Source organism: Acipenser ruthenus, chromosome 25 (assembly GCF_902713425.1).
Source record: "Acipenser ruthenus chromosome 25, fAciRut3.2 maternal haplotype, whole genome shotgun sequence".
Taxonomy (NCBI): Eukaryota; Metazoa; Chordata; class Actinopteri; order Acipenseriformes; family Acipenseridae; genus Acipenser; species Acipenser ruthenus.
In genome coordinates, this window is record NC_081213.1 from 10,779,730 (window position 1) to 10,804,758 (window position 25,029).

The 25,029-nt window shown below is 49.0% G+C and overlaps 1 protein-coding gene across 4 annotated transcripts in view; it reads left to right on the forward strand.

The window, feature by feature from the left end:
* The window catches only part of LOC117962752 (transcription factor HIVEP3-like), a 148,613-nt gene extending 124,193 nt beyond the window's left edge, over positions 1–24,420 (forward strand). For all 4 annotated transcript variants that reach the window (XM_058999467.1, XM_058999466.1, XM_058999469.1 and 1 more), the window contains 6 exons: positions 1,879–7,011; positions 7,761–7,882; positions 12,932–13,107; positions 15,001–15,102; positions 17,580–18,094; positions 23,345–24,420. In XM_058999467.1, the coding sequence (XP_058855450.1) occupies positions 2,701–7,011; positions 7,761–7,882; positions 12,932–13,107; positions 15,001–15,102; positions 17,580–18,094; positions 23,345–24,007 (5,889 nt within the window). In that variant the 5' untranslated portion in view covers positions 1,879–2,700 and the 3' untranslated portion in view covers positions 24,008–24,420. The remainder of the gene's footprint in view (positions 1–1,878; positions 7,012–7,760; positions 7,883–12,931; positions 13,108–15,000; positions 15,103–17,579; positions 18,095–23,344) is intronic.
* The last annotated feature ends 609 nt before the right edge of the window (positions 24,421–25,029 follow it).

Below are 25,029 nucleotides of genomic sequence, written 5' to 3' on the forward strand. Positions count from 1 at the left end.
TGAGTCGTTTCTGAGCAGCTGTGCTGACGACACATCGTGACTGAGTGGGGAGGAGACACTGGGATCCAAAGTGAACACTAGGGAAGCAGCAGGTATGTTTGATTTGCTTGACTATCTCTGCCTCGGCCACGTTTGGTCAGCTGCTGGTCAGACAGAATCAATTGTAAATGATGGCATAAATTTCAAAGCCACTGCAACCCGCTGCACAGTTAACAGGTTTCATGAAGTTTCAATAAAGAACGAAGAGTCGAAGCAGAACACATACATTCCTCTGAAAGATGATTGATTTATTACTGTATTATGTGTCACGAGTCACAGCACAGCATTAACAAGCAGGGCCCCTCACTCCTCAGCCATTCCTCAATAACATGCTGCTTCTTTAGTGGAGGGAAATGATACCCATTGTAATGCTGTCAGAATCCAATTGTTTTAGTTTAAAGTTACTAAAACGTAGACAACTATATTATTTGAAGTAAAATGGTTAAGTAATTGTATTTTTTTAAACTCGCATTTAAATGCAACAGTTTCAAACATCGACACCTCCTCTCACCCCCGCTCAGTTTGGGAAGTGAAGCGTCAGCGAGCTTCCTCAATGCCACGCCCGTAACTGCATCCCTCTTCTCTGAATGGACGGCTTAATAGAGATCCCTGCTATCATTGGTTGTTTCAAGTGTCCATTAAACGAAAAATACTGATCTTATGAACTTTTTATTGGTTCGCATGCATACCTGCGTACCAGTTATGTGAACCCCTGTCACATAACTGGTACGCATTATTGCCAAAGCAGTTACAAAGTGCAGTATACAATCTAAACATGTGCATCAATACAAGTGAATACATGAAAAGAAATAATGAAATAAAGAGGTAGTGGTAGGAATGTAAAACTGAGCACTGGTAAATAAGCTAACTACCCCCCCCCCCCCCTCCCCCCTCTCCTGTCAGCGCCCCCGTGCGTCCCTCAGCCTGTGACGGGCACACACATGCTGGGCAGACAGTGGGACCGTGTGTTCTTCCCCCAGTAGGACTGCCACTCTCTCTGGACTGGTCAGGTGTGGGAATTACGGGAGAGAAATTGAAAAATCTTTGAAGAATGTGTCCCTTGTTTAAATATATTTATTGCAGTGTAGGAGAAAGTGCATCTCTGTCTCGACTTCTCCCAGTTCACAGTGACCACGTAGCCTCCTGTCTCTGGGCAGCCAGGACTGTCTGGGTCGTCCTGTTTCGATGGCCAGGTTTCATGATTCCTCGATTTCTGTGAGCTTTTTAATTAATATGGTCTTTTGAGTTCGGTGATGTTGGGAGCCCTTCTGGAGGAGTGCTGAAGCTTGTGTGGTGTGGGGCTGTGTCTGTGTGCTGTTACAGGACTGTGTGCTGTGGGGCACACAGTCCCTCTCTCTGTCTTTCCTCCTTCTCTATCTCCCTCTCCCTCTCTCTCTCTCTCTCTCTCTCTCTCTCTGTCTTTCCCTCGTTCGAGGTAACAGTCCACAATAGGTATCAGGGACAGACTGTCACTCCACACATATCTGTCATCTCTGGAATCCTTCATGAATGATCAAAGGTCCTATTTCATTTTTTCAAAGTCTTTTTTATCTTTAGAATACATTTTTCATGTTCATTAAACTGTTCTGAACAGCAGTCCTCAACAGAGGCATGACTATCAAAATGCATTCATAAAAGCATTCTTTAATATATGAGTGGAAGCTTTTTGAATGTGGTCCAATGGATCATGAGAACAGCGAGGGGCCTTTCCTGTGCTTGTATGGATTTTCCAGTCTGTAGCTGCTTCTATAATGCTGATACCTCCTAGAACTGCCAGCAGCTTCAGAATTGCAAAATCTAACAACAGTTATTGTAAATTGTCTGTATTTGTTCTTCCAGGGTCCCTGGGTTCAGAAACATTGAGAGAGAGCAGCACGGGAGGAAATATCTGCAACGAAGGAGCCCGGAGTGCAGTGCTGGCCTGGGGGGCTGCTGGAGCAGCAATGGGAGTCTGTAGGGGGCCAAGGAGACTGTCAGAGATGAGCTATGGACCCGAGCCCCCGGCTTGTATCCAGCCTCTCTCGATTTTCTGATGGACAGTATCTATATACAGAGCAGTCGAGCTTCCAAACTCCCGAACCACTGACCAAAACAAAAAAATCACACATATAAAGAGACAGTTTAGGGGGGACAATATAAACTTAACAGAAGGGATTTCTAAAAACTCAGACCCTCTCCCCTCCTCCCTCCTCCCTCCCTTCTCAGACCCTTTCCCCCAGTCCCTCGTCCCTCCATTCTCAGACCCTCTCCCCCAGTCCCTCGTCCCTCCATTCTCAGACCCTCTCCCCCAGTCCCTCGTCCCTCCATTCTCAGACTCTCTCCCCCAGTCCCTCGTCCCTCCATTCTCAGACCCTCTCACCCAATCCCTCGTCCCTCCCTTCTCAGACCCTTTCCCCCAGTGCCTCGTACCTCCCTACTCAGACCATCTCATCCAGTATCTCGTCCCTCCCTTAACAGACCCTCTCCCCCAGTCCCTCGTCCCTCTGTTCTCAGACCCTGTCCCCCAGTCTCTCCTCCCTCTCTTCTCAGGCCCTTTCCCCCAGTCCCTTCCTAAATGTTGCTAGTTTCAGGGGGAGGCTCTCTTGCTAATTCAATGAGGCCCCCCACTACTTAGAAGCCGGAAGCATTCCCAGTGTGTGTTTGAGGCCCCCTCCCCACCCCATGGAGGCCGAGCAAAGCCAGCCGACTGGTGGGGAGCGGTCCGGAGGGCCAGAACAGTCCGTGTCAGAGCCCCCTTTGCAGGGCAGTCTATCCCAGTCTCCTTCCCCACAGCACCACCGACTGTTCCCTTCCCGTTCCCTGCAGACCCCCGGTCGACACCTCCTTCACCGGCAACCGAAGAGGGGGGACCTAGAGCGCCACTACCCCCATCTGCAACAACAACAGCAACAGCCGCCATCCGCTTTTCAGCTCCCTGGGAGCGCAGACCCAGAGAGGGTGACTGGGACGACAGCATGGCAGTTCTCAGACTCCCCTGGACCCTCAGGGGAGGGTGTCCCCTCTTCTTCGTCCTCCTCTACCTCCAGATTGCACCCCCAGTTGGTCCCACCCCCCCATGCTGGTAAGGAAGCCCAGGAGGGGGTCCCCAAGAGGGAGCGCAAGCCTCAGAAACCGGGCAAGTATGTGTGCCAGTACTGTGGGCGGCCGTGTGCCAAGCCCAGCGTCCTGCAGAAGCACATCCGCTCACACACAGGAGAGCGGCCGTACCCCTGCACCCCCTGCGGCTTCTCCTTCAAGACCAAGAGCAACCTCTACAAGCACCGCAAGTCGCATGCCCACCGCATCAAAGCCGGGCTTGCCTCGGGCAGGGAAGGCTACACCCCGGGGGGGCCTGAGGGGGGGCAGTCGGGAGTCGAGCAGGAGGAGCAGACGGAAGGCGAAAGCACAGATTCGGAGGACGAGACGGGCCAGCGCACTTCGTCTCCTACTTCCTCCTTCTCCCTGGACCCGTATGGGGGGCTGGCACCCCGCAAGAGCGCTGGCGCAGAGCAGCCTGAGGACTCGCACGCTGTAAAGCAGAGGCTGGCCATGCGGCTCAGCGAGAGGAAGAAAGCCCCTGTGGCTGTGCCGGACGACCCTGCATCATCGTTCCTGAGCCCCGGCAGTAAGGGCAGCACTGAGTCGGGATACTTCTCACGCTCCGAGAGCTCAGAGCAGCAGCAGGGGAGCCCGCCCAGCACCAACACCAAGAGCTACGCCGAAATCATCCTGGGCAAGTACGGGAGGATGGGGCAGCAGCAGAGGAACGCTCCTCCACAGCAGCAGCAGCAGCCTCCCTCTTCATCCACACAGGAAGAGAAGAGCATCCCCTTCTCAGTGCCCAAGACTCAAGTCATCGAACACATCACCAAACTTATCACCATCAACGAAGCCGTGGTCGACACCAGTGAGATTGACAGTGTGAAACCCCGGAGGACCTCCCTGTCTAGAAGGGGCAGTCTAGAGTCACCCAAAACTGTGGGACAGAAGGAGCCTTTCCTGTTTGACCCCAAGGGAGAGTTTCCCAGCACCAGTAGCAGTATAGGCTGCATGGGGGTTGGCGTTGTAGGGGAGCCTCTGTACCCCCAGGTGTCCGACCCAGCTTTCCTGGCAGGCCTTTCCTCCACAGTGCCTCTACTGAGAAGTCACTCGATGCCTTCCTCTGCAGACCCCAGCGCAGCCGCAGGCTCCTCGCACAGCTTCAGGCTGAGCCATTCCTTTGACGAGCGGCAGGCCTTGGCAACAGAGACACGGGCTGGTACCTTGTTGCCTCCGCATCATCGCATGCTCCGCCGCCAGCCTGCCATCGAGGTGCCCCTGGGTGGTGAGTTCATTCCGGAGAAGCCCTCCTCCTCCTGCTCATCCACGTACACCACAGATCCTGCGCAGAAGCATCGACGAGGGCCCCAGCTGTACGAGTGCGAGGCCTGTGGGGCCCGTTACAAGAAACAGGACAACTACGAGACCCACCGGCGCTACTACTGTCCTGTCCATCCTTCGCAAGCCCCCGAGAGGGAGTCGCTCCCCAGTGCTAACCGTGAAGACCGCCCACAGATGATGCATCACACGCTGGGGGCCTCGGCAGCAGCAGTGCGGAAGAGGAGGAAGGAGAAGAGCCTGGGTGACGAGGAGGAGCCTCCTGCTTTTGAGCCGAGCCCAGCATCTGTGACATCCAGCTCCTCCTATTCCACCTCTCCCTACTCAGGCATCCCAAGCAGGCCCTTGGAGGAAAGCCGACAAGTAGCTGACATCCTGGGCAAGGAGAGCTCTCTGGGGGCCCCTGTACAGTCGGAGCAGGACCGTAGAACCACAGGGAAGATCTCTGTCATCCAGCACACCAGCTCTTTCGAGAAGCAGGAGACAGCCAGTGGGGAGAGTCAGGAAAGCGAGGAGAAGGGCAGAGGATCTACTGCCTTAGTACAGCACCAGCAGCCCAAGCCTCCCACTTTCTCCAGGCTGGTACGACAGTCTAACATCCAGGTGCCAGAGATCCTTGTGACTGAGGAGTCCGACCCAGAGGTGGTGCTGGTGACCCCCTCAGCTTCCACAACCAAGGAGCCGGAGAAGACTGAGGAGTTCCAGTGGCCACAGAGGAGCCAGAGCCTCTCCCAGCTCCCTGCTGAGAAGCTCCCACCCAAGAAGAAGAGACTCAGGCTGGCAGAAGCTGCCCAGTCGTCAGGAGAGTCCAGCTTCGAGTCCATCTCCCTCCCCCGTAGCCCCAGCCAGGAGAGCAGCGTATCCCACACCTCGAGCCGGTCCGCGTCCTTCGAGGAAACAGGCAAGCCTGAGTCTGAATATCAGCTGACAGCTACTAGGGCCTCCCACGTGACCCACATGCTGACTGTTCCCTCTGGTCCTCACCAGCATCACCAACCCCACCGGGAGATGAGACGCTCAGCTTCTGAACAAGCTCCCACCAGTGCTCAGCACCCAGCGCAGATCGCAGAGGCACGAAGCAAGTCCTTCGATTATGGCAGCCTCTCCCCTCAGCGCTCCTCGACAGCCTGGAGGGAGAGGCAGAAATGCCTCCTGGTGAGACAGGCCACCCTGGGTGAGCCGGAGCCGGAGGAGCAGCCTGCGGGGCGGAGCATCAAAGCCATGCCACAGGTCTGCCTCGGGTACCACTCTCCAACACCACCCGCCACTGAGCCTGCCCCAGCCTACCACTCCACTATACTGAGCACAGACCACTTAACCAAGCCCCTGCAGCTCTTCCCACCCTCTCCCTCATGTGAGCACGCTTTCCCTCTCCAAAGCCTCCTGCCACCACCCCCACCGCCAGCTCTCTCTCAGGGGCAGGCTCCTCAGCTCTTCCCTGCTCCAGGGATCTCAGAGGTTCTTTCCACCCAGGTATTGCCCCACTCTTTCCTGCAGGCCTCCCCTCAACTCCACCCTGCACAGCTACACCTTGGAGAGCACTTGGGACTGCCCCTTCAGTACCGCTCCCTCCTTCCCCTTCAGTACCCGACAGTTGCTGCTCCGGCCCTCTTCCTTCCTTTGCCCCCTGGACTAGCCCTCCAGCCCACAAGAGAACCCTTCCAAGAATCCAAACCCGTTGCCTCCCTCGACCCTCAAGCGCCAGGCCTCCTCCAGCCCCCCAGACCAGTAATCTCCCCCAGCTCGGAGCAGCTGAGGCCTGTGGTTCCCCTGGTAGTGCCCATCCGCCTACAGTCCCGCGTCCCCACCTATGGCCGTGCCATATACACAACACTCTCCCAGGTCCTGGTCACTCGGGCCCAGGAATCAGCCCATTCCGCGGTGGTCATCTGCAAGGTGGAAGAGGACAGGCCGCGGACGCCCTACTTGAAGATCCCCACGCCAGAGCTCAAAATGTACCATCCCATGACCCTGCCGCTGGAGACTGGAGTGGGCATGGCGACGGGAGAGGGGCATTGGCCTTCCACGGCCGGAGGCAACAAGCGCATGCTCTCCCCAGCAGGCAGCCTGGAGCTGAGCGTGGAGGCACAGCGGCAGCAGAAACGAGTGAAGGAGGAAGAGGATGAAGAAGAGGGTGGCGAGGAGGAGGAGCGAGAAGAGAAGAAGAAAGCAGTGCGGAGGGACGAGGAGGGGAAGAAAGATAAGGCAGAGGAGGTGGGGAAAGTTGAAGAGATTCCACTGGAAAAACCTGAGCCATCTTTGAAGGAAGAAGAGGGAGAGGAAAGCCAGAGAGGGCCATCCCAAGCTAGGGGTCCCGACAGCAAGAAGGGCCCCCCCTACCCCAGCCTGCACACTACCACCACTGTCAGCTGGTGCTACCTGAACTATGTAAAGCCCACCCCCGGGCCCCAGAGAGACCCCCACAGCTCTGTCTACTCCTCCTGGAGCATCAGCTTGCACAACCCCAACCTCCCCGGCCTCGCCACCAGGACGGCGCTCTCTCTGCTGCGCTCCAAGCAGAAGCACAGCCCAGGGACCTACACCATGGCCACTGGCCTGCACCCAGCTGCTGGCAAGCTGGTTTCCGCCAACTCCAGGAAACCCAAGATGTCCGAGGTGAGGGCACAGCTACTGCTAACTACTGCATCCTCCGGGGGCCTGGGCATAGCCGGGCACAAGGCAGAGCATTGAATATACATACACTCAATTCTGCAGGAATAACACTGACAAAGGCATTAGACAGAAGGCTTTGTAAATTATATGTGATTGAGTGTCTAGAGTTATTGATGAAATATCAACCACAGTATATCTCAAGCTGCTGTAGAGTCTAGGAGAGTATAGTAGTGAGTGGAGTATAGCAGAATATACAGTATTATTATTATTATTATTATTTATTTCTTAGCTGACGCCCTTATCCAGGGCGACTTACAATTGTTACAAGATATCACATTATTTTTACATACAATTACCCATTTATACAGTTGGATTTTTACTGGAGCAATCTAGGTAAAGTACCTTGCTCAAGGCTACAGCAGCAGTGTCCCAACCGGGGATTGAACCCACGACCCTCTGGTCAAGAGTCCAGAGCCCTAACCACTACTCCACACTGCTGCCACAGTAGTATTGAGTATAGCAGAGTGTAGTTTTGTCCAGGATTCAGTCCCTCCACTCTGCGCACTCTTCTTTGTGTCTGTAGACCAGATTATCAAAACTTTTTTTTGCAAAATTAAAATGTCAGCTTGACTTAGATAGCATTCAAATGTCCAAGCGGTTTATCTCTGTTTCTTTGTGGTGTTTATTACTATTTGGAGTAAAGAGCTGTGAGAATGTTACCTTGCTTTGCTGAATCGTGAACCTGTTCACAGGTACACCTCCCTGCCACTCACAGTGTGGAAGAGAAGGAGGAGGAGAAGAAGGAGAAGAGAGAGCAAGAGGTGTCCACCTCCAAGAGAGCTGAGCCATCCCGAATCCCAATCTTCGAGGGCGGGTAAGAGAGCTGCCTCTGAGCTAAACACCAGCTGGTTAGAAAGTCACTTCGAAAGCTTGGCACGCAGAGGCACCAAAGGTGGCTGTGATAGGAAGGGGTGTGGCTTATGCGCTACAGATAGACATGGAGCTGACATTGGCGCAGGATTCATTGATTTATTTAAATAAGCACAAAAGGAATATACAAATACAACAACCACAAAAACAAAACAGTGTAGAGCTGTGTACGGGTTTGAAGGAAAGCCAGTGCTGAACAATGGAGACAGAGTCAGAGGTTTTACATGTGGTGACCACACTCCAACAAGGTGTCTTCCTCAAATCGATAATAGGGCCCAGTTTGGTCCCGGCTCTCAGCATGGTAGTGGGTGGGGAGTCAGCGGCTTTTGATTGCGAGACACTCCCCTGGGACACACTCATCAGCCAGTCAAAGAATCACAGCTGACCAATCCTTGGCTTCGATCCCCTGTGAACAACTCGGCAGCATGTCACAGGCAGAACGTCTGTCTCTCTCCTGCAAGCACACGCATGCATCCGAGAAGCCAATGACGGAATACTGTCCCTGCTACAGTGAGCAACAAGATCTGAAATGTGTGTGGATGGATTGACACTAGAGGTCCACTTGCAACGGTGGTGTTAACTTGAAAGATCAAGGCAGGGTTGAGCTGTGTTAATCTGCCTGTGCAGTTCGCTGTGAAGCCAAGTGCAACACCTGCCCACTGCCGGCTGTCACTGATGCAGTCAAGGGAGAACATGACTTGCGATGAAATCGGTAACACTGCACAGGAGAAATCATTGCTGATAAATAGGTGTGAATAGCATTTCAGAGAAGTAGCACCTCATTGAGTGTGGAGTGCTGACTCAGAGGGTGTCAAGACAAGAAGAACAAGAGGAAATAGTGGAGCTGATATTCACAGAGACAGCAAACTAAATGGCAGGCTAGCTATTGAATATGGCCGCGTAGTTCTGATTATGGCTGGGTATTTATTGAATATGGTGTGAAATTCAGTGAATTTAGCAGTGTAGTTCAGAATATGCCAATGCTGTTATTGAATATGTCTGGTAGTTATTGAATATGGTGTGCTATTCAGTGAATGTAGCAGTGTAGTTCAGAATATGCCAATGCTGTTATTGAATATGGCTGGTAGTTATTGAATATGGTGTGGTATTCAGTGAATGTAGCAGTGTAGTTCAGAATATGCCAATGCTGTTATTGAATATGGCTGGTAGTTATTGAATATAGTGTGGTATTCAGTGAATTTAGCAGTGTAGTTCAGAATATTCTGTTATTGAATATGGCTGGTAGTTATTGAATATGCCAGCGTAGTATTTGAAAATGCCAATGCTGCTATTAAGTATGGAAGAGTGGTTATTAAATGGAATCCAATAAAATCAATTTAAAAATCTATGACAAACTGTACTGTCAGTATATTCAGGGGAGGAAAATCCCAGCCAGGGCCCCCCCCCCCCCGGAACCCGACACGCCTGAGAGAGGAGGTGAGAAAGCAGAGGATTTCACTGAGGGAAGAAGGGACTTCTGAAAGCAGACATTAATTAGGAGCATTAAGTACAGGCTGGGGCAGAACGAGGATTTGTTACGAGAAACTCGTCTTCCTGTCAGGAACCAAGCAGGGCTCGCTGCTGAGTATGAGTGTGAGTGTGCGAGTGTGAGTGTGAATGTGAGTGTGAGTGTGAATGTGAGTGCGAGTGTGAGTATGAGTGCAAGTGCGAGTATGAGTGTGAATGTGAGTGTGAATGTGAGTGTGAGTGTGAATGTGAGTGTGAGTGTGAATGTGAGTGTGAATGTGAGTGTGAGTGTGAGTGTGCGAGTGTGCGAGTGTGCGAGTGTGAGTGTGAGTGTGAGTGTGAATGTGAGTGTGAGTGTGAGTGTGAATGTGAGTGTGAGTGTGAATGTGAGTGTGAGTGTGAGTGTGCGAGTGTGAGTGTGAGTGTGAATGTGAGTGTGAGTGTGAATGTGAGTGTGAGTTTGAGTGTGAGTGCGAGTGTGGGTATGAGTGTGAGTGTGCGAGTGTGAGTGCAAGTGCGAGTATGAGTGTGAGTGTGCGAGTGTGAGTGTGAATGTGAGTGTGAGTGTGAATGTGAGTGCGAGTGCGAGTGTGAGTGTGCGAATGTGAGTGTGAGTGCGAGTGCGAGTATGAGTGTGAGTGTGCGAGTGTGAGTGTGAATGTGAATGTGAGTGTGAGTGTGAGTGTGAATGTGAGTGTGAGTTTGAGTGCGAGTGTGAGTATGAGTGTGAGTGTGCGAGTGTGAGTGCGAGTAGGAGTGTGAGTGTGAGTGCAAGTGCGAGTATGAGTGTGAGTGTGTGAGTGTGAGTGTGAGTGTGAGTGTGAGTGTGAATGTGAATGTGAGTGTGAAAGTGAGTGTGAGTGTGAGTGTGAATGTGAGTGTGAGTGCGAGTGTGAGTGTGCGAGTGTGAGTGTGAATGTGAGGGTGAGTTTGAGTGCGAGTGTGAGTATGAGTGTGAGTGTGCGAGTGTGAGTGTGAGTGCAAGTGCGAGTAGGAGTGTGAGTGTGCGAGTGTGAGTGTGAATGTGAATGTGAGTGTGAGTGTGAATGTGAGTGTGAGTGTGAATGTGAGTGTGTGAGTGTGAGTGTGAATGTGAGTGTGAGTGTGAATGTGAGTGCGAGTGCGAGTGTGAGTGAGTATGAGTGTGAGTGTGCGAGTGTGAGTGCAAGTGCGAGTATGAGTGTGAGTGTGCGAGTGTGAATGTGAATGTGAGTGTGAGTGTGAATGTGAGTGTGAGTGTGAATGTGAGTGTGAGTGTGAGTGTGAGTGTGAGTGCGAGTGCGAGTGTGAGTATGAGTGCGAGTGTGAGTGTGAGTGCAAGTGCGAGTATGAGTGTGAGTGTGCGAGTGTGAGTGTGAATGTGAGTGTGAGTGCGAGTGCGAGTGCGAGTGTGAGTGTGAATTTGAGTGCGAGTGTGAGTATGAGTGTGAGTGTGCGAGTGTGAGTGTGAGTGCGAGTGTGAGTGTGAATGTGAGTGCGAGAGTGAGTATGAGTGTGAGTGCGAGTGTGAGTGTGAGTATTAGTGTGCGAGTGCGAGTGTGTGTGTGTGTGCGTGAGTGCGTATGTGTGCGTGAGAGTGTGTGTAAGTATGAGTGCGTGTGTGTGAGTGTGTGTGCATGAGTGTGTGAGTGCGTGTGCGTGAGTGTGTGTGAGTGCATTCATGCTTGTGTGTGTTGCAATGCAGACAGATAGACAGTGGCACTGCAGTGGCAAACAAACAGACAGACAGTGACACTACAATGGCAATGCAGACAGATAGACAGACAGTGGCAATACAATGGCAAGACAGACAGACAGAAAGACATTGATACTACAATGGCAACACAGACAGACAGGCAGACAGACAGACAGTGACACTACAATGGCAATGCAGACAGACAGACAGGGGCACTACAATGGCAATGCAGACAGACAGACAGGGGCACTACAATGGCAATGCAGACAGACAGGGGCACTACAATGGCAATGCAGACAGACAGTGGCACTTCAATGGCAATGCAGACAGACAGACTTTCACTGTATTTTTATTGTAATCTGTTAATGTTAGCGAGGGGGTCAGTAAATCTCACAGCAGGATCTCTACAGAATGATAAGATGCCGGTTAAAGATCTGCGGCTGTTTAATCGACTCCAGCTGCATTAGTAACAGTTCCAGGAACAATAAACAAAGCATGAATAAGAGAAGACATCAGGGATGATCTTCATTCAGCGACCATGTCATTAATAAGCAGAGGAATTCATTCCTGCTTTCCTTGTGTTCAGTGAGGTCCTCCTAGAACCTGGTTGGGAGACTTTCCCCTGACCTAGTTTTACAGAAAGCAACATTTCATAGTTTTTTTTTTTATTATTCTCACCAGAAACGATGTGGATTTAGCTTGAGGTTTCACACGTTACCAGTGAGGGGGAGCATTGTGAAAGCTTGCAGCCTAAAGCAGCACGAGAGAAAAAATGACCAGCTGTTCATATATTTTTTTTAAATCCTTGGAAACAGCTCCTCTTTAAACAAAAGACCTAATGAGTGTGTGTGTGAGTGTGTGCCGCTGTGTGTGAGTGTCAGTGTGTCATTATAAATGTGCCTCTGTACATGTGTCAGGCTGAATATGGGTGTGTCTTTGCACAGTTAGTGTTTGTGTAGCCATGGTTTATTTTCATAGAGTGCTCTTTCCTGCAGAATTCACCTCATTTCTGGTGTTGTTGGCAGCGCTCCTTAATGAGGGACAAAAAGATACATTTATCCAGCCTCACCACATTTTTAATTGGCTGCTTTAGCTGGTGGAGAAAAAGCTGTACCTCTGTGATTATAATGTGTGAAGGGAGAGGGAAATAGAGAGGCAGAGGAAAGTCAGAGGTGAGAGGGAGAGAGAGAGGGAAGAGAGAGGAGAGGGAGCGCAGAGAGGAGAGGGAGAGAGTTAGAGGACAGGAACAAGGAGAGAGGGAGAGGAGAAAGGGAGAGGAGAGAGAGAGGGATATGTAGTGAGGAGCGAGATAAATCAGTGTTTAACTTTGTGTTGCCTGGCAACCGGTTGGAGCGAAGGATACAGAAATAGCATTATCAGTCTGAGAGGAGCGTCTTTTAAAAACGACAGACGGGCAGCTGCAGGCTGGCTGGAGCTGCTTCAGTCCGCTGTGTCATTCATTAAGTAATACTTTAAAAAGTGCAGCAATTCCTATGAGTGAGTGTTTTGATAATGAATTGAGGTATTCCATAAGATTTGAGTTCCTCACACTGTATTTTATTCTTTTGAAATGATTTTCCAGGTGAAAAACCCAGTTTGCACAAGTGATACTCCTGCACACAACAACTGTTACAATCACAAACCCAATATACAATCCAGGCAGATCGCCAACATAGATGTATAACGGGTATCTCACATCCAGTTTATTACAGTGCAAAAATATTCAGACTTTCAACAGAAACCTGTTTGAATAGTGTAGCACCTGTACAGTGTTGTGCATGTGGTTCCTATTTTAATAAGAACCTGTCCACTGAACCCTCTCGCTCTGTCCCCTCCCCTCCCTGCTCACAGGTACAAGTCCAATGAGGAGTATGTGTATGTGCGCGGGCGAGGCCGTGGGAAGTACGTGTGTGAGGAGTGTGGGATCCGCTGTAAGAAGCCCAGCATGTTGAAGAAACACATCCGCACACACACCGACGTGCGGCCATACGTCTGCAAACACTGCAACTTTGCCTTCAAAACCAAAGGTAAGGCAAGCAGTACCTCACAGGCTTCACAATGGAAATGCTTTAGCTGAGCTGAGCTGAGCTTAATTTAATTGAGTTGAGTAGAATTGAGCTGAGCTGAATTGAATTGAATTGAGCTGAGCTGAGCTCAGATGAGTTGAACTGTCGAGTCGAGTTGAACTGTATTGAGTTGAGTTAAACTCTCTTTTTCCCTCGCTTCTTTACTCTCTCCCTCCCTCCCTTGCTCCTATAGGAACAATTCAATAATGTATCATTTAATGTTTATCTGGGTTGATTAGTTCTCTTACTAACAACATTTAATTGACTTGTTACAAAGATCGAGGATTTACTATGAACACACATTCACACGCAGACACAAGGAATGTTTAATCAACAGTAGTATTTTATTAAATACACAAATAATAAACAGAAATCAGAAAAGACAGAAAGTAAATGTCTTAGTCTCTAAGCACAGAACACAAGTCAAGAACTCTCACTGCCTTAACTTGACTAGCAGGCAATTGAAATATGACACGGCCTGTCTCCTCACACACCAGCAGCAGCTTCAACAGCAAGCAGGCTGTGACGTAGCGACTCGCTCGCTCACACACACACACCCACATGTAAGCACAGAGTAAATCTGAGATAATGTAGACAATCTTAGAATATATCACATTCAGCTTATTAATGGTATATAGAGTAAGTATATTGCAAGTTTACTTTTAAAGAAATTCTTCATACAACAATATGAGGTAGATTACTTATAGTTACTTCATCAAGTTTCACTAAAATTTATTTCACACGCAAAGTGTGCATACTAAATAATTAACAGTTATGCTATGTGAATGTGTTACAATTCATTCATTTAGTTCCATGAAAGGAAATTGCAACTGGAATTATACTCAACAGTTCCTTGAAGCTTAGACTTTTGGTCCGCTGTTTTGGAAACTCAATCTGTTGAAGTGTCCAGTACAAAAAGCTCTCCTCTCACAATTAAGTCTTCAATCCCACTTTGGATCAGACTCGGCAACAAAGCTTTCAATTCTCGATAGAATCAACAAACAGCTGCAACAAAGTCTTCAGTCCTCGGTATAGGATCCACAACAGTGCCCGTCCGCTCTGTCCTCTTTGTTGAATCTTTTAGCTACGCAGGTAGCAGGGCACAGTTTCTTTTGGATACTGTGGTTTTAGGTGTACAGCAGACCCAGACTGGTTTGTCTGATAACAGTCACTGTAAGTTTTATGGCAGTCCTCTAGCCGGGCCTCCGTCTCGTTGCTTGTGGTCGTTGACTCGCTTGCAGCTTGCTTCCTCGTCTTAGGTCCGTTTTTAGGCAGAGTCCCGGAGTTGCAGCTTTGCTTAGCAGAGTGACAGCACCTTGTTTAGCATTCGATATGGAGCGCAAAATGTTGAGTTTTGCTTGGATATTTATAGTTTTTTCACTCTGCTGAGTAGCTGCTTTCATGAGATCATTTGTGTATCTTGCCTCTTTAACTCCCAGTCCTTTGATGTTTTAATGTCCTTTTCCACTGGGACATCACTAGTTTATGTCTTCCTTTCGTCAAAACGATTGTTGTTGCACGTGTGAATTATCTGTACATAATTCAACTGTCCGCTCAGCCTAATCCAGTCCAGGCGCCGGTCCTCTAATCAGTAGGTCCCATAGTTCAGTCTGTTGGCCCCCTTCTCAAGACACAGCAGTTTATTCTCAAGACACAGTTTCATTAATGAATCCAGTTACATTTCTAATACACATTCATGTATTATCATATTCAGGGAATATGTCCCACACTCCCTCCCTCCCCCACCCCTCTCCCTCTCCTCGTCTCCCTCACTACCTTAATCTCTTACATTGAGCTGAGCTGAGTTGAAGTGCAGTGAGAGGGGTCGCTTCATGCCTGTCTGTCTCTCCGCAGGGAACCTGACGAAACACATGAAGTCGAAGGCTCATGGGAAGAAGTGCCAGGAGATGGGCATGTCCAGCTCTTCCCTCGACGAGCTGGAGGCAGAGGAAGGAGGTTTGTGGCAGTCATTTATTTCTCATTCTGATAGTGGAGGCAGGTTTGTGGAGGAGTCTTGTGTGAGTGACCTGGCTAGGACAGCGCCTCAGCTCTGAGCACTAGCGCTCCCTCTCTCTCTCTCTCTCTCTCTCTCTCTCTCTCTCTCTCTCTCTCTCTCTCTCTCTCTCTCTCTCTCTCTCCCTCTCTCTCTCTCTCTCTCTCTCTCTCTCTCTCTCTCTCTCTCTCTCTCTCTCTCTCTCTCTCCCTCTCTCTCTCTCTCTCTCACTCCTTTACTCTCTCTCCCCTCGCTCCCTGTCACCCTCTCTCTCTCTGTTGCTTCCTCACATGCTGTCCCTCTCTTCCTCACACGCTGTCCCTCTCTTCCTCACACTCTCTCCCTCCATCTCTCCCTCTCTCCCACACTCTCCCTCACACTTGTTGGGAAGGGGTGGGGGGGACAGCCAAACGATTAGGGAATGATTGTGAGAGAGGGCCAGTGGGAACAGAGTACGTCAGACAGGCTGTCCTCTGAAGAGTCTTGACTCGCTGTGACTAGTATGTGAGTTAATCAGAGTGGTGTCCTGGAAAAGGAACAGTGAATTCCTCATTGCTCACTTTGCTATGCTTCTATAAAGGGGGGGAATAAACCATCAGCAGTTAATATTACACTTGCTCCCTGCCGTGTTAGTTGACAAGCTGTTCTGCGCATGGTGGGCGAGCGACTGAAGCACAATACATCAAAGAGTTCTGCTGTTAAAGGGATACTCAGGCTCCTCAGACAGCCTCCACATTACTGTGAACTGTAAGAATAGCACTGCGATTGACTGCTGTCTGCCGCCTCCTCACAGACTCAATCAGTGAAGCAAGGCTGGAAGAGCCAAGGCCATCCTCCATTCAGCAGCTTCATTCACAAACTGAGACGGTTCTGTGAATGAAACAGAAGCTGGCTGATTTTATTTTGCTGGAAACTCTTTTTGTTTTTTTTTAATACATATACCTTATTATTAGCCTGTACTTGCATTTTCAAAGGGTATTCTCACAATGATGCGGGCGTCCAGTCAATTAATCTGAACAAGGATGGAAATACTGCCACTGTTTGAAAATCAAACATCTCCAATATATTTAAGTGTGTAGCAATCTGTAAAAGCCTCTTTCCATTATTTTAACAAGAGCAGTAGTGAGATCCACAGAGTGGCGTCTGGCCCCTGTTTTGCACTGTACAGGATCTACAGCACTGTCTTTACTGCATGGTGAGTGGCCCTCACCTGGAGGACGACTCACACCTTCTTTATCACATGTCCCTGTGAGCAGGGTGAGCAGTGACATTCCCACTGCCCAGGTAGCTGGCCCTGGCTGGCTGCACTGGCATGCATGTGTCCTTGATGCCCTTTGAGTTGCTGCTGTGTGCTCCCATGAGCCTCCTGGGTCCTGTTGGAAGGGGAGTTCCCACGCTCCACTCTTGTGCTGGAGTGCTGGGGGGAGGCTCTCCAGCCATCTGGCCTGTCTTGCATTCCTGCTCCGTCCCAGTCATTTTAGAGCTGGACAGTGAAAGCTGGAGCAGTTGTTTAGTGTTGTCTGCTAAACACAGACACAACACATGGGACTGATAGCAAAAACAGCAGTGGAGTTTCCTTTCTGACTTGACCACTCCACCACCTCCTCTGCTTTCTCGATGAACACAATCGACTCTCCTGCTCCTCTGTTGTTGTTTATAATGTAATTCTCTCCTCTCTCCTCTCTCCTCTCCTCTCCTGTCTCCCCTCTCCTTTCTTCTCTCTCCTTTCTCCTCTCTCCTCTCCTCTCCTGTTTATAATGTCATTCTGTGCGCTCTCATGTCCTCTATCCTCTCTCTCCTCTCTCCTCTTCTCTCCTGTACTGTTTATAATGTTATTCTCTGCTCTCTCCTCTCCTCTATCCTCTCTCCTCCCTATCTCTTCTTTCCCCTGTCCTCTCCTCTCCTCTCCTGTTTATGTTAGTCTCTGCTCTCCTCTCTCCTCTCTCTCTCCTCTCCTGTCCTGTTATTTTTGTTATTCTCTGCTCTCTCCTCTCCTCTATACTCTCTCCTCCCTATCTCTCCTCTGCCCTCTGCTCTCCTCTCCTGTTTGTTATTCTCTGCTCTCTCCTCTATCCTCTCTCATATCTCTCTCCTCTCTCCTGTCCTCTCTCCTATCCTGTTTGTTATTCTCTGCTCTCTCCCCTCTCATCTCCTCTCTCCTCTCCTCTACTGTTTATAATGTTATTCTCTGCTCTCTCCTCCCCTCTATCCTCTCTCCTCCCTGTCTCTCCTCTCTCCTCTCCTCTCTCCTCTCCTGTTTATAATGTTATTCTCTGCTCTCTCCTCTCCTGTTTATAATGTTATTCTCTGCTCTCTCCTCTCCTGTTTCTCATGTTATTCTCTGCTCTCTCCTCTCCTGTTTATAGTGTTATTCTCTGCTCTCTCCTCTCTTCTCCTCTATCCTCTCTCCTCTCCTGTTTATAATGTTATTCTCTTGCAGGCCCTGGTGGTTCCGAGGAGCAGGATGATCACCAGTTCTCGGACGTGGACGACTCTGAGGACTCCGAAGAGAACGAGGATGAAGAGGAGGAGGAGGAGGAAGAGGAAGAGGAGGAGTCTCACGAGGAGCCGCCCTCCTCCGTCTCCCCTGACAACAGACATTCCAGCCCCCGGGAGAGGGAGCCCACAGCCAGGCCGCCCGACTACCTTTCGCCTCGGAGACACTGGCCCTCGGGCCGCGAGGCCTCACCGGGCAGCAAGAGGGCACTGTTCTCCCGCCGGCACTTGGAGGCCTCTCCCCTGCGCTGCCTGTCCCCGAGCAGGGAGGATCTCTCCTCTCCCAGCCGGCACCTCTCCCCGGGGCCCGAGAGGGGTCCCTCCCCCTTCCGGCCACGCTCCCCGGGCAACCCGTCGCCACGACGACTGCATTCTTCTATCGTCACGGAGACGGCGGCCTTGTGGTATGAGAGGGCTCACTGCTCTTCCTCCTTCACTGTCCAGCTGAGCACAGAGTGGGTGAGTCACAGCCTCAGTGCACAGACAGCTGCTAGGGCTGCTCAATTCCGCTTCATTCCCGAGATGTTAACCCTGTTTAAACAATTCAACTTGAACATATTGGGATATGCCCTCCATTACTATTTTATAAATTACACAAACATCTATCTGTGTATGAGCCTGGATGGGTCAAGCATGGCCTGCACTGTACACTTACCACTGTGTAAACACTAAGGCTGACATCTATATTTAAAACGATTTGGCTAACGATTCCATATTTATATTTAAAATCCAGAACAGTTTTTTTTGTTTTGTTTTAATTCTTTTTATAGAATTTAATTTTTTATAAAAACACAGCAGAGAAAAAACAAACACCCTAAAGTGGGTAAATATTATATATGGAACAGCAGCAGATTCTCACCCCACCTTCACTACACCCATATCACTGACCCATCAAACAGGACTCTACACTCTACACCCATACCACTCTCCCATACCTGACCCATCAAACAGGACTCCACACTCTACACCCATACCACTCTCCCATACCTGACCCATCAAACAGAACTTCACTACACCCATATCATTCTCCCATACCTGACCCATCAAACAGGACTCCACACTCTACACCCATACCACTCTCCCATACCTGACCCATCAAACAGAACTTCACTACACCCATATCATTCTCCCATACCTGACCCATCAAACAGGACTCCACACTCTACACCCATACCACTCTCCCATACCTGATCTATCAAACAGGACTTCACTACACCCATACCACTCTCCCATACCTGACCCATCAAACAGGACTCCACACTCTACACCCATACCACTCTCCCATACCTGACCCATCAAACAGAACTTCACTACACCCATACCACTCTCCCATACCTGACCCATCAAACAGAACTTCACTACACCCATACCACTCTCCCATACCTGATCTATCAAACAGGACTTCACTACACCCATACCACTCTCCCATACCTGACCCATCAAACAGAACTTCACTACACCCATACCACTCTCCCATACCTGATCTATCAAACAGGACTTCACTACACCCATACCACTCTCCCATACCTGACCCATCAAACAGAACTTCACTACACCCATACCACTCTCCCATACCTGACCCATCAAACAGGACTCCACACTCTACACCCATACCACTCTCCCATACCTGACCCATCAAACAGGACTTCACTACACCCATACCACTCTCCCATACCTGACCCATCAAACAGAACTTCACTACACCCATACCACTCTCCCATACCTGATCTATCAAACAGGACTTCACTACACCCATACCACTCTCCCATACCTGGCCCATCAAACAGGACTTCACTACACCCATACCACTCTCCCATACCTGACCCATCAAACAGAACTTCACTACACCCATACCACTCTCCCATACCTGACCCATCAAACAGGATTTCACTACACCCATACCACTCTCCCATACCTGACCCATCAAACAGGATTTCACTACACCCATACCACTCTCCCATACCTGACCCATCAAACAGGACTCCACACTCTACACCCATACCACTCTCCCATACCTGACGCATCAAACAGAACTTCACTACACCCATACCACTCTCCCATACCTGATCTATCAAACAGAACTTCACTACACCCATACCACTCTCCCATACCTGACCCATCAAACAGAACTTCACTACACCCATACCACTCTCCCATACCTGATCTATCAAACAGGACTTCACTACACCCATACCACTCTCCCATACCTGACCCATCAAACAGAACTTCACTACACCCATACCACTCTCCCATACCTGACCCATCAAACAGGACTCCACACTCTACACCCATACCACTCTCCCATACCTGACCCATCAAACAGGACTTCACTACACCCATACCACTCTCCCATACCTGACCCATCAAACAGAACTTCACTACACCCATACCACTCTCCCATACCTGATCTATCAAACAGGACTTCACTACACCCATACCACTCTCCCATACCTGACCCATCAAACAGGACTTCACTACACCCATACCACTCTCCCATACCTGACCCATCAAACAGAACTTCACTACACCCATACCACTCTCCCATACCTGACCCATCAAACAGGATTTCACTACACCCATACCACTCTCCCATACCTGACCCATCAAACAGGACTCCACACTCTACACCCATACCACTCTCCCATATCTGACCCATCAAACAGGATTTCACTACACCCATACCACTCTCCCATACCTGACCCATCAAACAGGACTCCACACTCTACACCCATACCACTCTCCCATACCTGACGCATCAAACAGAACTTCACTACACCCATACCACTCTCCCATACCTGACCCATCAAACAGAACTTCACTACACCCATACCACTCTCCCATACCTGACGCATCAAACAGAACTTCACTACACCCATACCACTCTCCCATACCTGACCCATCAAACAGAACTTCACTACACCCATACCACTCTCCCATACCTGACCCATCAAACAGAACTTCACTACACCCATACCACTCTCCCATACCTGACGCATCAAACAGAACTTCACTACACCCATATCACTCTCCCATACCTGAACCCTCAGACAGGACTTCACTACACCCATACCACCCTCCCATACCTGACCCATCAAACAGGACTCCACACTCTACACCCATACCACTCTCCCATACCTGATCTATCAAACAGGACTTCACACTCTACACCCATACCACTCTCCCATACCTGACCCATCAAACAGAACTTCACTACACCCATACCACTCTCCCATACCTGACCCATCAAACAGGACTCCACACTCTACACCCATACCACTCTCCCATACCTGAACCCTCAAACAGGACTTCACTACACCCATACCACTCCCCCATACCTGATCTATCAAACAGGACTTCACTACACCCACACCACTCTCCCATACCTGACCCATCAAACAGGACTTCACACTCTACACCCATACCACTCTCCCATACCTGACCCACCAAACAGGACTTCACTACACCCATACCACTCTCCCATACCTGACCCATCAAACAGGATTTCACTACACCCATACCACTCTCCCATACCTGACCCATCAATCAGAACTTCACTACACCCATACCACTCTCCCATACCTGACCCATCAAACAGAACTCCACACTCTACACCCATACCACTCTCCCATACCTGACCCATCAAACAGGACTTCACTACACCCATACCACTCTCCCATACCTGACCCATCAAACAGGACTTCACTACACCCATACCACTCTCCCATACCTGACCCATCAAACAGGACTTCACCACACCCATACCACTCTCCCATACCTGATCTATCAAACAGGACTCCACACTCTACACCCATACCACTCTCCCATACCTGACCCATCAAACAGGACTTCACTACACCCATACCACTCTCCCATACCTGAACCCTCAAACAGGACTCCACTACACCCATACCACTCTCCCATACCTGAACCATCAAACAGGACTCCACTACACCCATACCACTCTCCCATACCTGAACCATCAAACAGGACTTCACTACACCCATACCACTCTCCCATACCTGACCCATCAAACAGGACTTCACTACACCCATACCACTCTCCCATACCTGATCTATCAAACAGGACTCCAACTCTACACCCATACCACTCTCCCATACCTGACCCATCAAACAGGACTTCACTACACCCATACCACTCTCCCATACCTGAACCATCAAACAGGACTCCACACTCTACACCCATACCACTCTCCCATACCTGATCTATCAAACAGGACTTCACACTCTACACCCATACCACTCTCCCATACCTGACCCATCAAACAGAACTTCAGTACACCCATACCACTCTCCCATACCTGAACCCTCAAACAGGACTTCACTACACCCATACCACTCTCCCATACCTGACCCATCAAACAGGACTCCACACTCTACACCCATACCACTCTCTCATACCTGAACCCTCAAACAGGACTTCACTACACCCATACCACTCCCCCATACCTGATCTATCAAACAGGACTTCACTACACCCATACCTGACCCATCAAACAGGATTTCACTACATCCATACCACTCTCCCATACCTGACCCATCAAACAGAACTTCACACTCTACACCCATACCACTCTCCCATACCTGATCTATCAAACAGGACTTCACTACACCCATACCACTCCCATACCTGACCCATCAAACAGGACTTCACTTGAATAGCATATATTGTGAGAAGTGTTGAATTTAAATCAAGGGAAGTAATGTTAAAACTTTACAATGCATTAGTAAGACCTCAACTAGAATATTGTGTTCAGTTCTGGTCACCTCGCTACAAAAAGGATATTGCTGCTCTAGAAAGAGTGCAAAGAAGAGCGACCAGAATTATCCCGGGTTTAAAAGGCATGTTGTATGCAGACAGGCTAAAAGAATTGAATCTATTCAGACTTGAACAAAGAAGACTACGTGGCGATCTGATTCAAACATTCAAAATCCTAAAAGGTACAGACAATGTCGACCCAGGGGACTTTTTTGACCTGAAAAAAGAAACAAGGACCAGGGGTCACAAATGGAGATTAGATAAAGGGGCATTCAGAACAGAAAATAGGAGGCACTTTTTTACACAGAGAATTGTGAGGGTCTGGAACCAACTCCCCAGTAATGTTGTTGAAGCAGATCCTTGGGATCCTTCAAGAAGCTGCTTGATGAGATTCTGGGATCAATAAGCTACTAACAACCAAACGAGCAAGATGGGCTGAATGGCCTCCTCTCGTTTGTAAACTTTCTTTTGTTCTTATGTTCTTATAGTAAAGTATAGTGCCAGCATGGCAAAGTATAGGTAAGCGTAGCAAAAAGCAGAGAGGTGTGGTAAAGCAAACAGCAAAGTAAACTGTGGTAAATGCAAAGTATAACCATGGAAAAATTGCAGTATTGTAAGCCACATAAACAACGAGGAACAAAGTCAAATATATAGACTTATCCAGAACTCATTCTAATACCAACCATTTGCAAACAAACAGGCCTGATCTACCATCCTGTAAACAGAAAATAAATAATTATTTGCAGAATTAAATGGAGTGTTCAGTGGCCTATGAGCATTGACATGAATTTGGAAACACAGAAGGTAATTATCTCAATGATTACATTAGATATACTATTGTAGTAATGAACCGGTTTTTATTAGATATACTATTGTAGTAATGAACCGGTTTTTATTAAATGTATTTAAATCATTTCTGTTTGTTTCCTGCAGAAGCCTGTGCAGAGGGAGGACTGCACCCCCTTCCCCCCAACTCCCAGACCCTCCCACTCTTCAGGGGAGTCCCCTGGCCAGCATGTCTTCAGCCACCTCCCCCTTCACTCCCAGCAGCTGGCCAGGACCCCCTACCTCATGATCCCGATCGGGGGGATCCAGATGGTGCAGACGCGGCTAAACCTTGGGGGGCTGGAGCCCAGGAAGAAGAGCCCCTCTCCGGGTAGTGCCAGGGAGAGAGGCCCCCTCACACCAGAGGAATACAGGGTACACAAACCGGACAGCGGGACAAGCCTGTCCAGCTACGCGCCCTCTGAACCGCCCTCGCGGTCCGGAGGAGGAGGAGGAGGAGGTGGACAGGCCCAGGAGAAGGGCACTAAGCAATATGGCAGCTCACGCACTTACCCCCAAACTAGCACTTTGGTCTCTGAGTCTGGCGCAGTGACTCCAGACAGAAGCAGCCTGTCTGAACCGTCTCCCAGCCAGCTGGTTCACCACCCCATGCACAGGAGGAGGAACCTTTCTGGTGAACCGGCGTTGCAGGCAGGACGACAGAGGAGGCGCGCACCTGACATGGCAGGAAGTAGTACCAGCAGTGCAGTTCAGGACGAGGACGACAAAACAGGAAGCACTTCCCAATCCCCGCCCCCTGATTCACAGTGATGTCTGCAATCGATAGACCTTGTGTTTGTTTGTTTGTTTTTTTTACACTTTCCGACACTATTTTTTTCTTCTGCTGGAGCCAGTTTAGGATTACAATAAGACATCCTTGGGCTTTCTATTTCTCTCTCTCTCTCTCTCTCTCTCTCTCTCTCTCTCTCTCTCTCTCTCTCTCTCATATCTATATAGATATATTTAAATATATATATATATATATATATATATGAATATATTTGTAAATGACCAAATTAATTACGGAAAGCAAAATAATAATTCCTACTTCGTTTGTCCATGTCCAGTATTACTCAAATGTACAGTTTTTTGTGCCTTTTCTGTACCAGGTTTGTTGCTTGAAATGTAGAAAAAAAATGTTTTAAGGCTGTGAATTTTTTCAGATTTTTAGTGTACGGGAGGTCGGGTGGTTCTGTTATATTGGGGGGGGGGGGGGTCGGGTGGCTCTGTTGTATGGTGGGGGGGTTGGGTGGTTCTGTTGTATGGGGGACAGTGATTTTTCAGTCTTTTTGCCGTTTTATGATGAGTCAGGGTGGGTTATGGGTGGGCAAGGGATCATCTAAAGAAAAGCTGAAGCTTTGCAAAGATAATGCACTGAAGACATATTTTTTATATTAATACAATTTAGAACTTAAGTCTGTGTACAGATATGAAGTCTATGGTCCATATTTATTGCCGTATTTAACTTTATTAAACTGCTTCTGTTTTCTTTTTTTTCTTTTTTAAACATGCTGTTATCTTTGTTACTCGCCTGCATGTTTTTTTTATTTTTTTTAATAAAGTTCTTATGACTTGAAACAAAGGATACTGGGAAAGAGTCAGTTGTCTGAAGTTTTTGCAGAGTGTATTTCTAGTTTATAAATCAATAAAACTACATCAGACTTTTCTGAAAGGTTGTACTGATCCAATCATCATGTGTGTTTCCTGGGTATCTGAACATCATACAGGCAGTGGGGCTACGGAGGCATCGACCATTCATGTTGTAACAAGAGGCAACTGTAACAGATTACAAA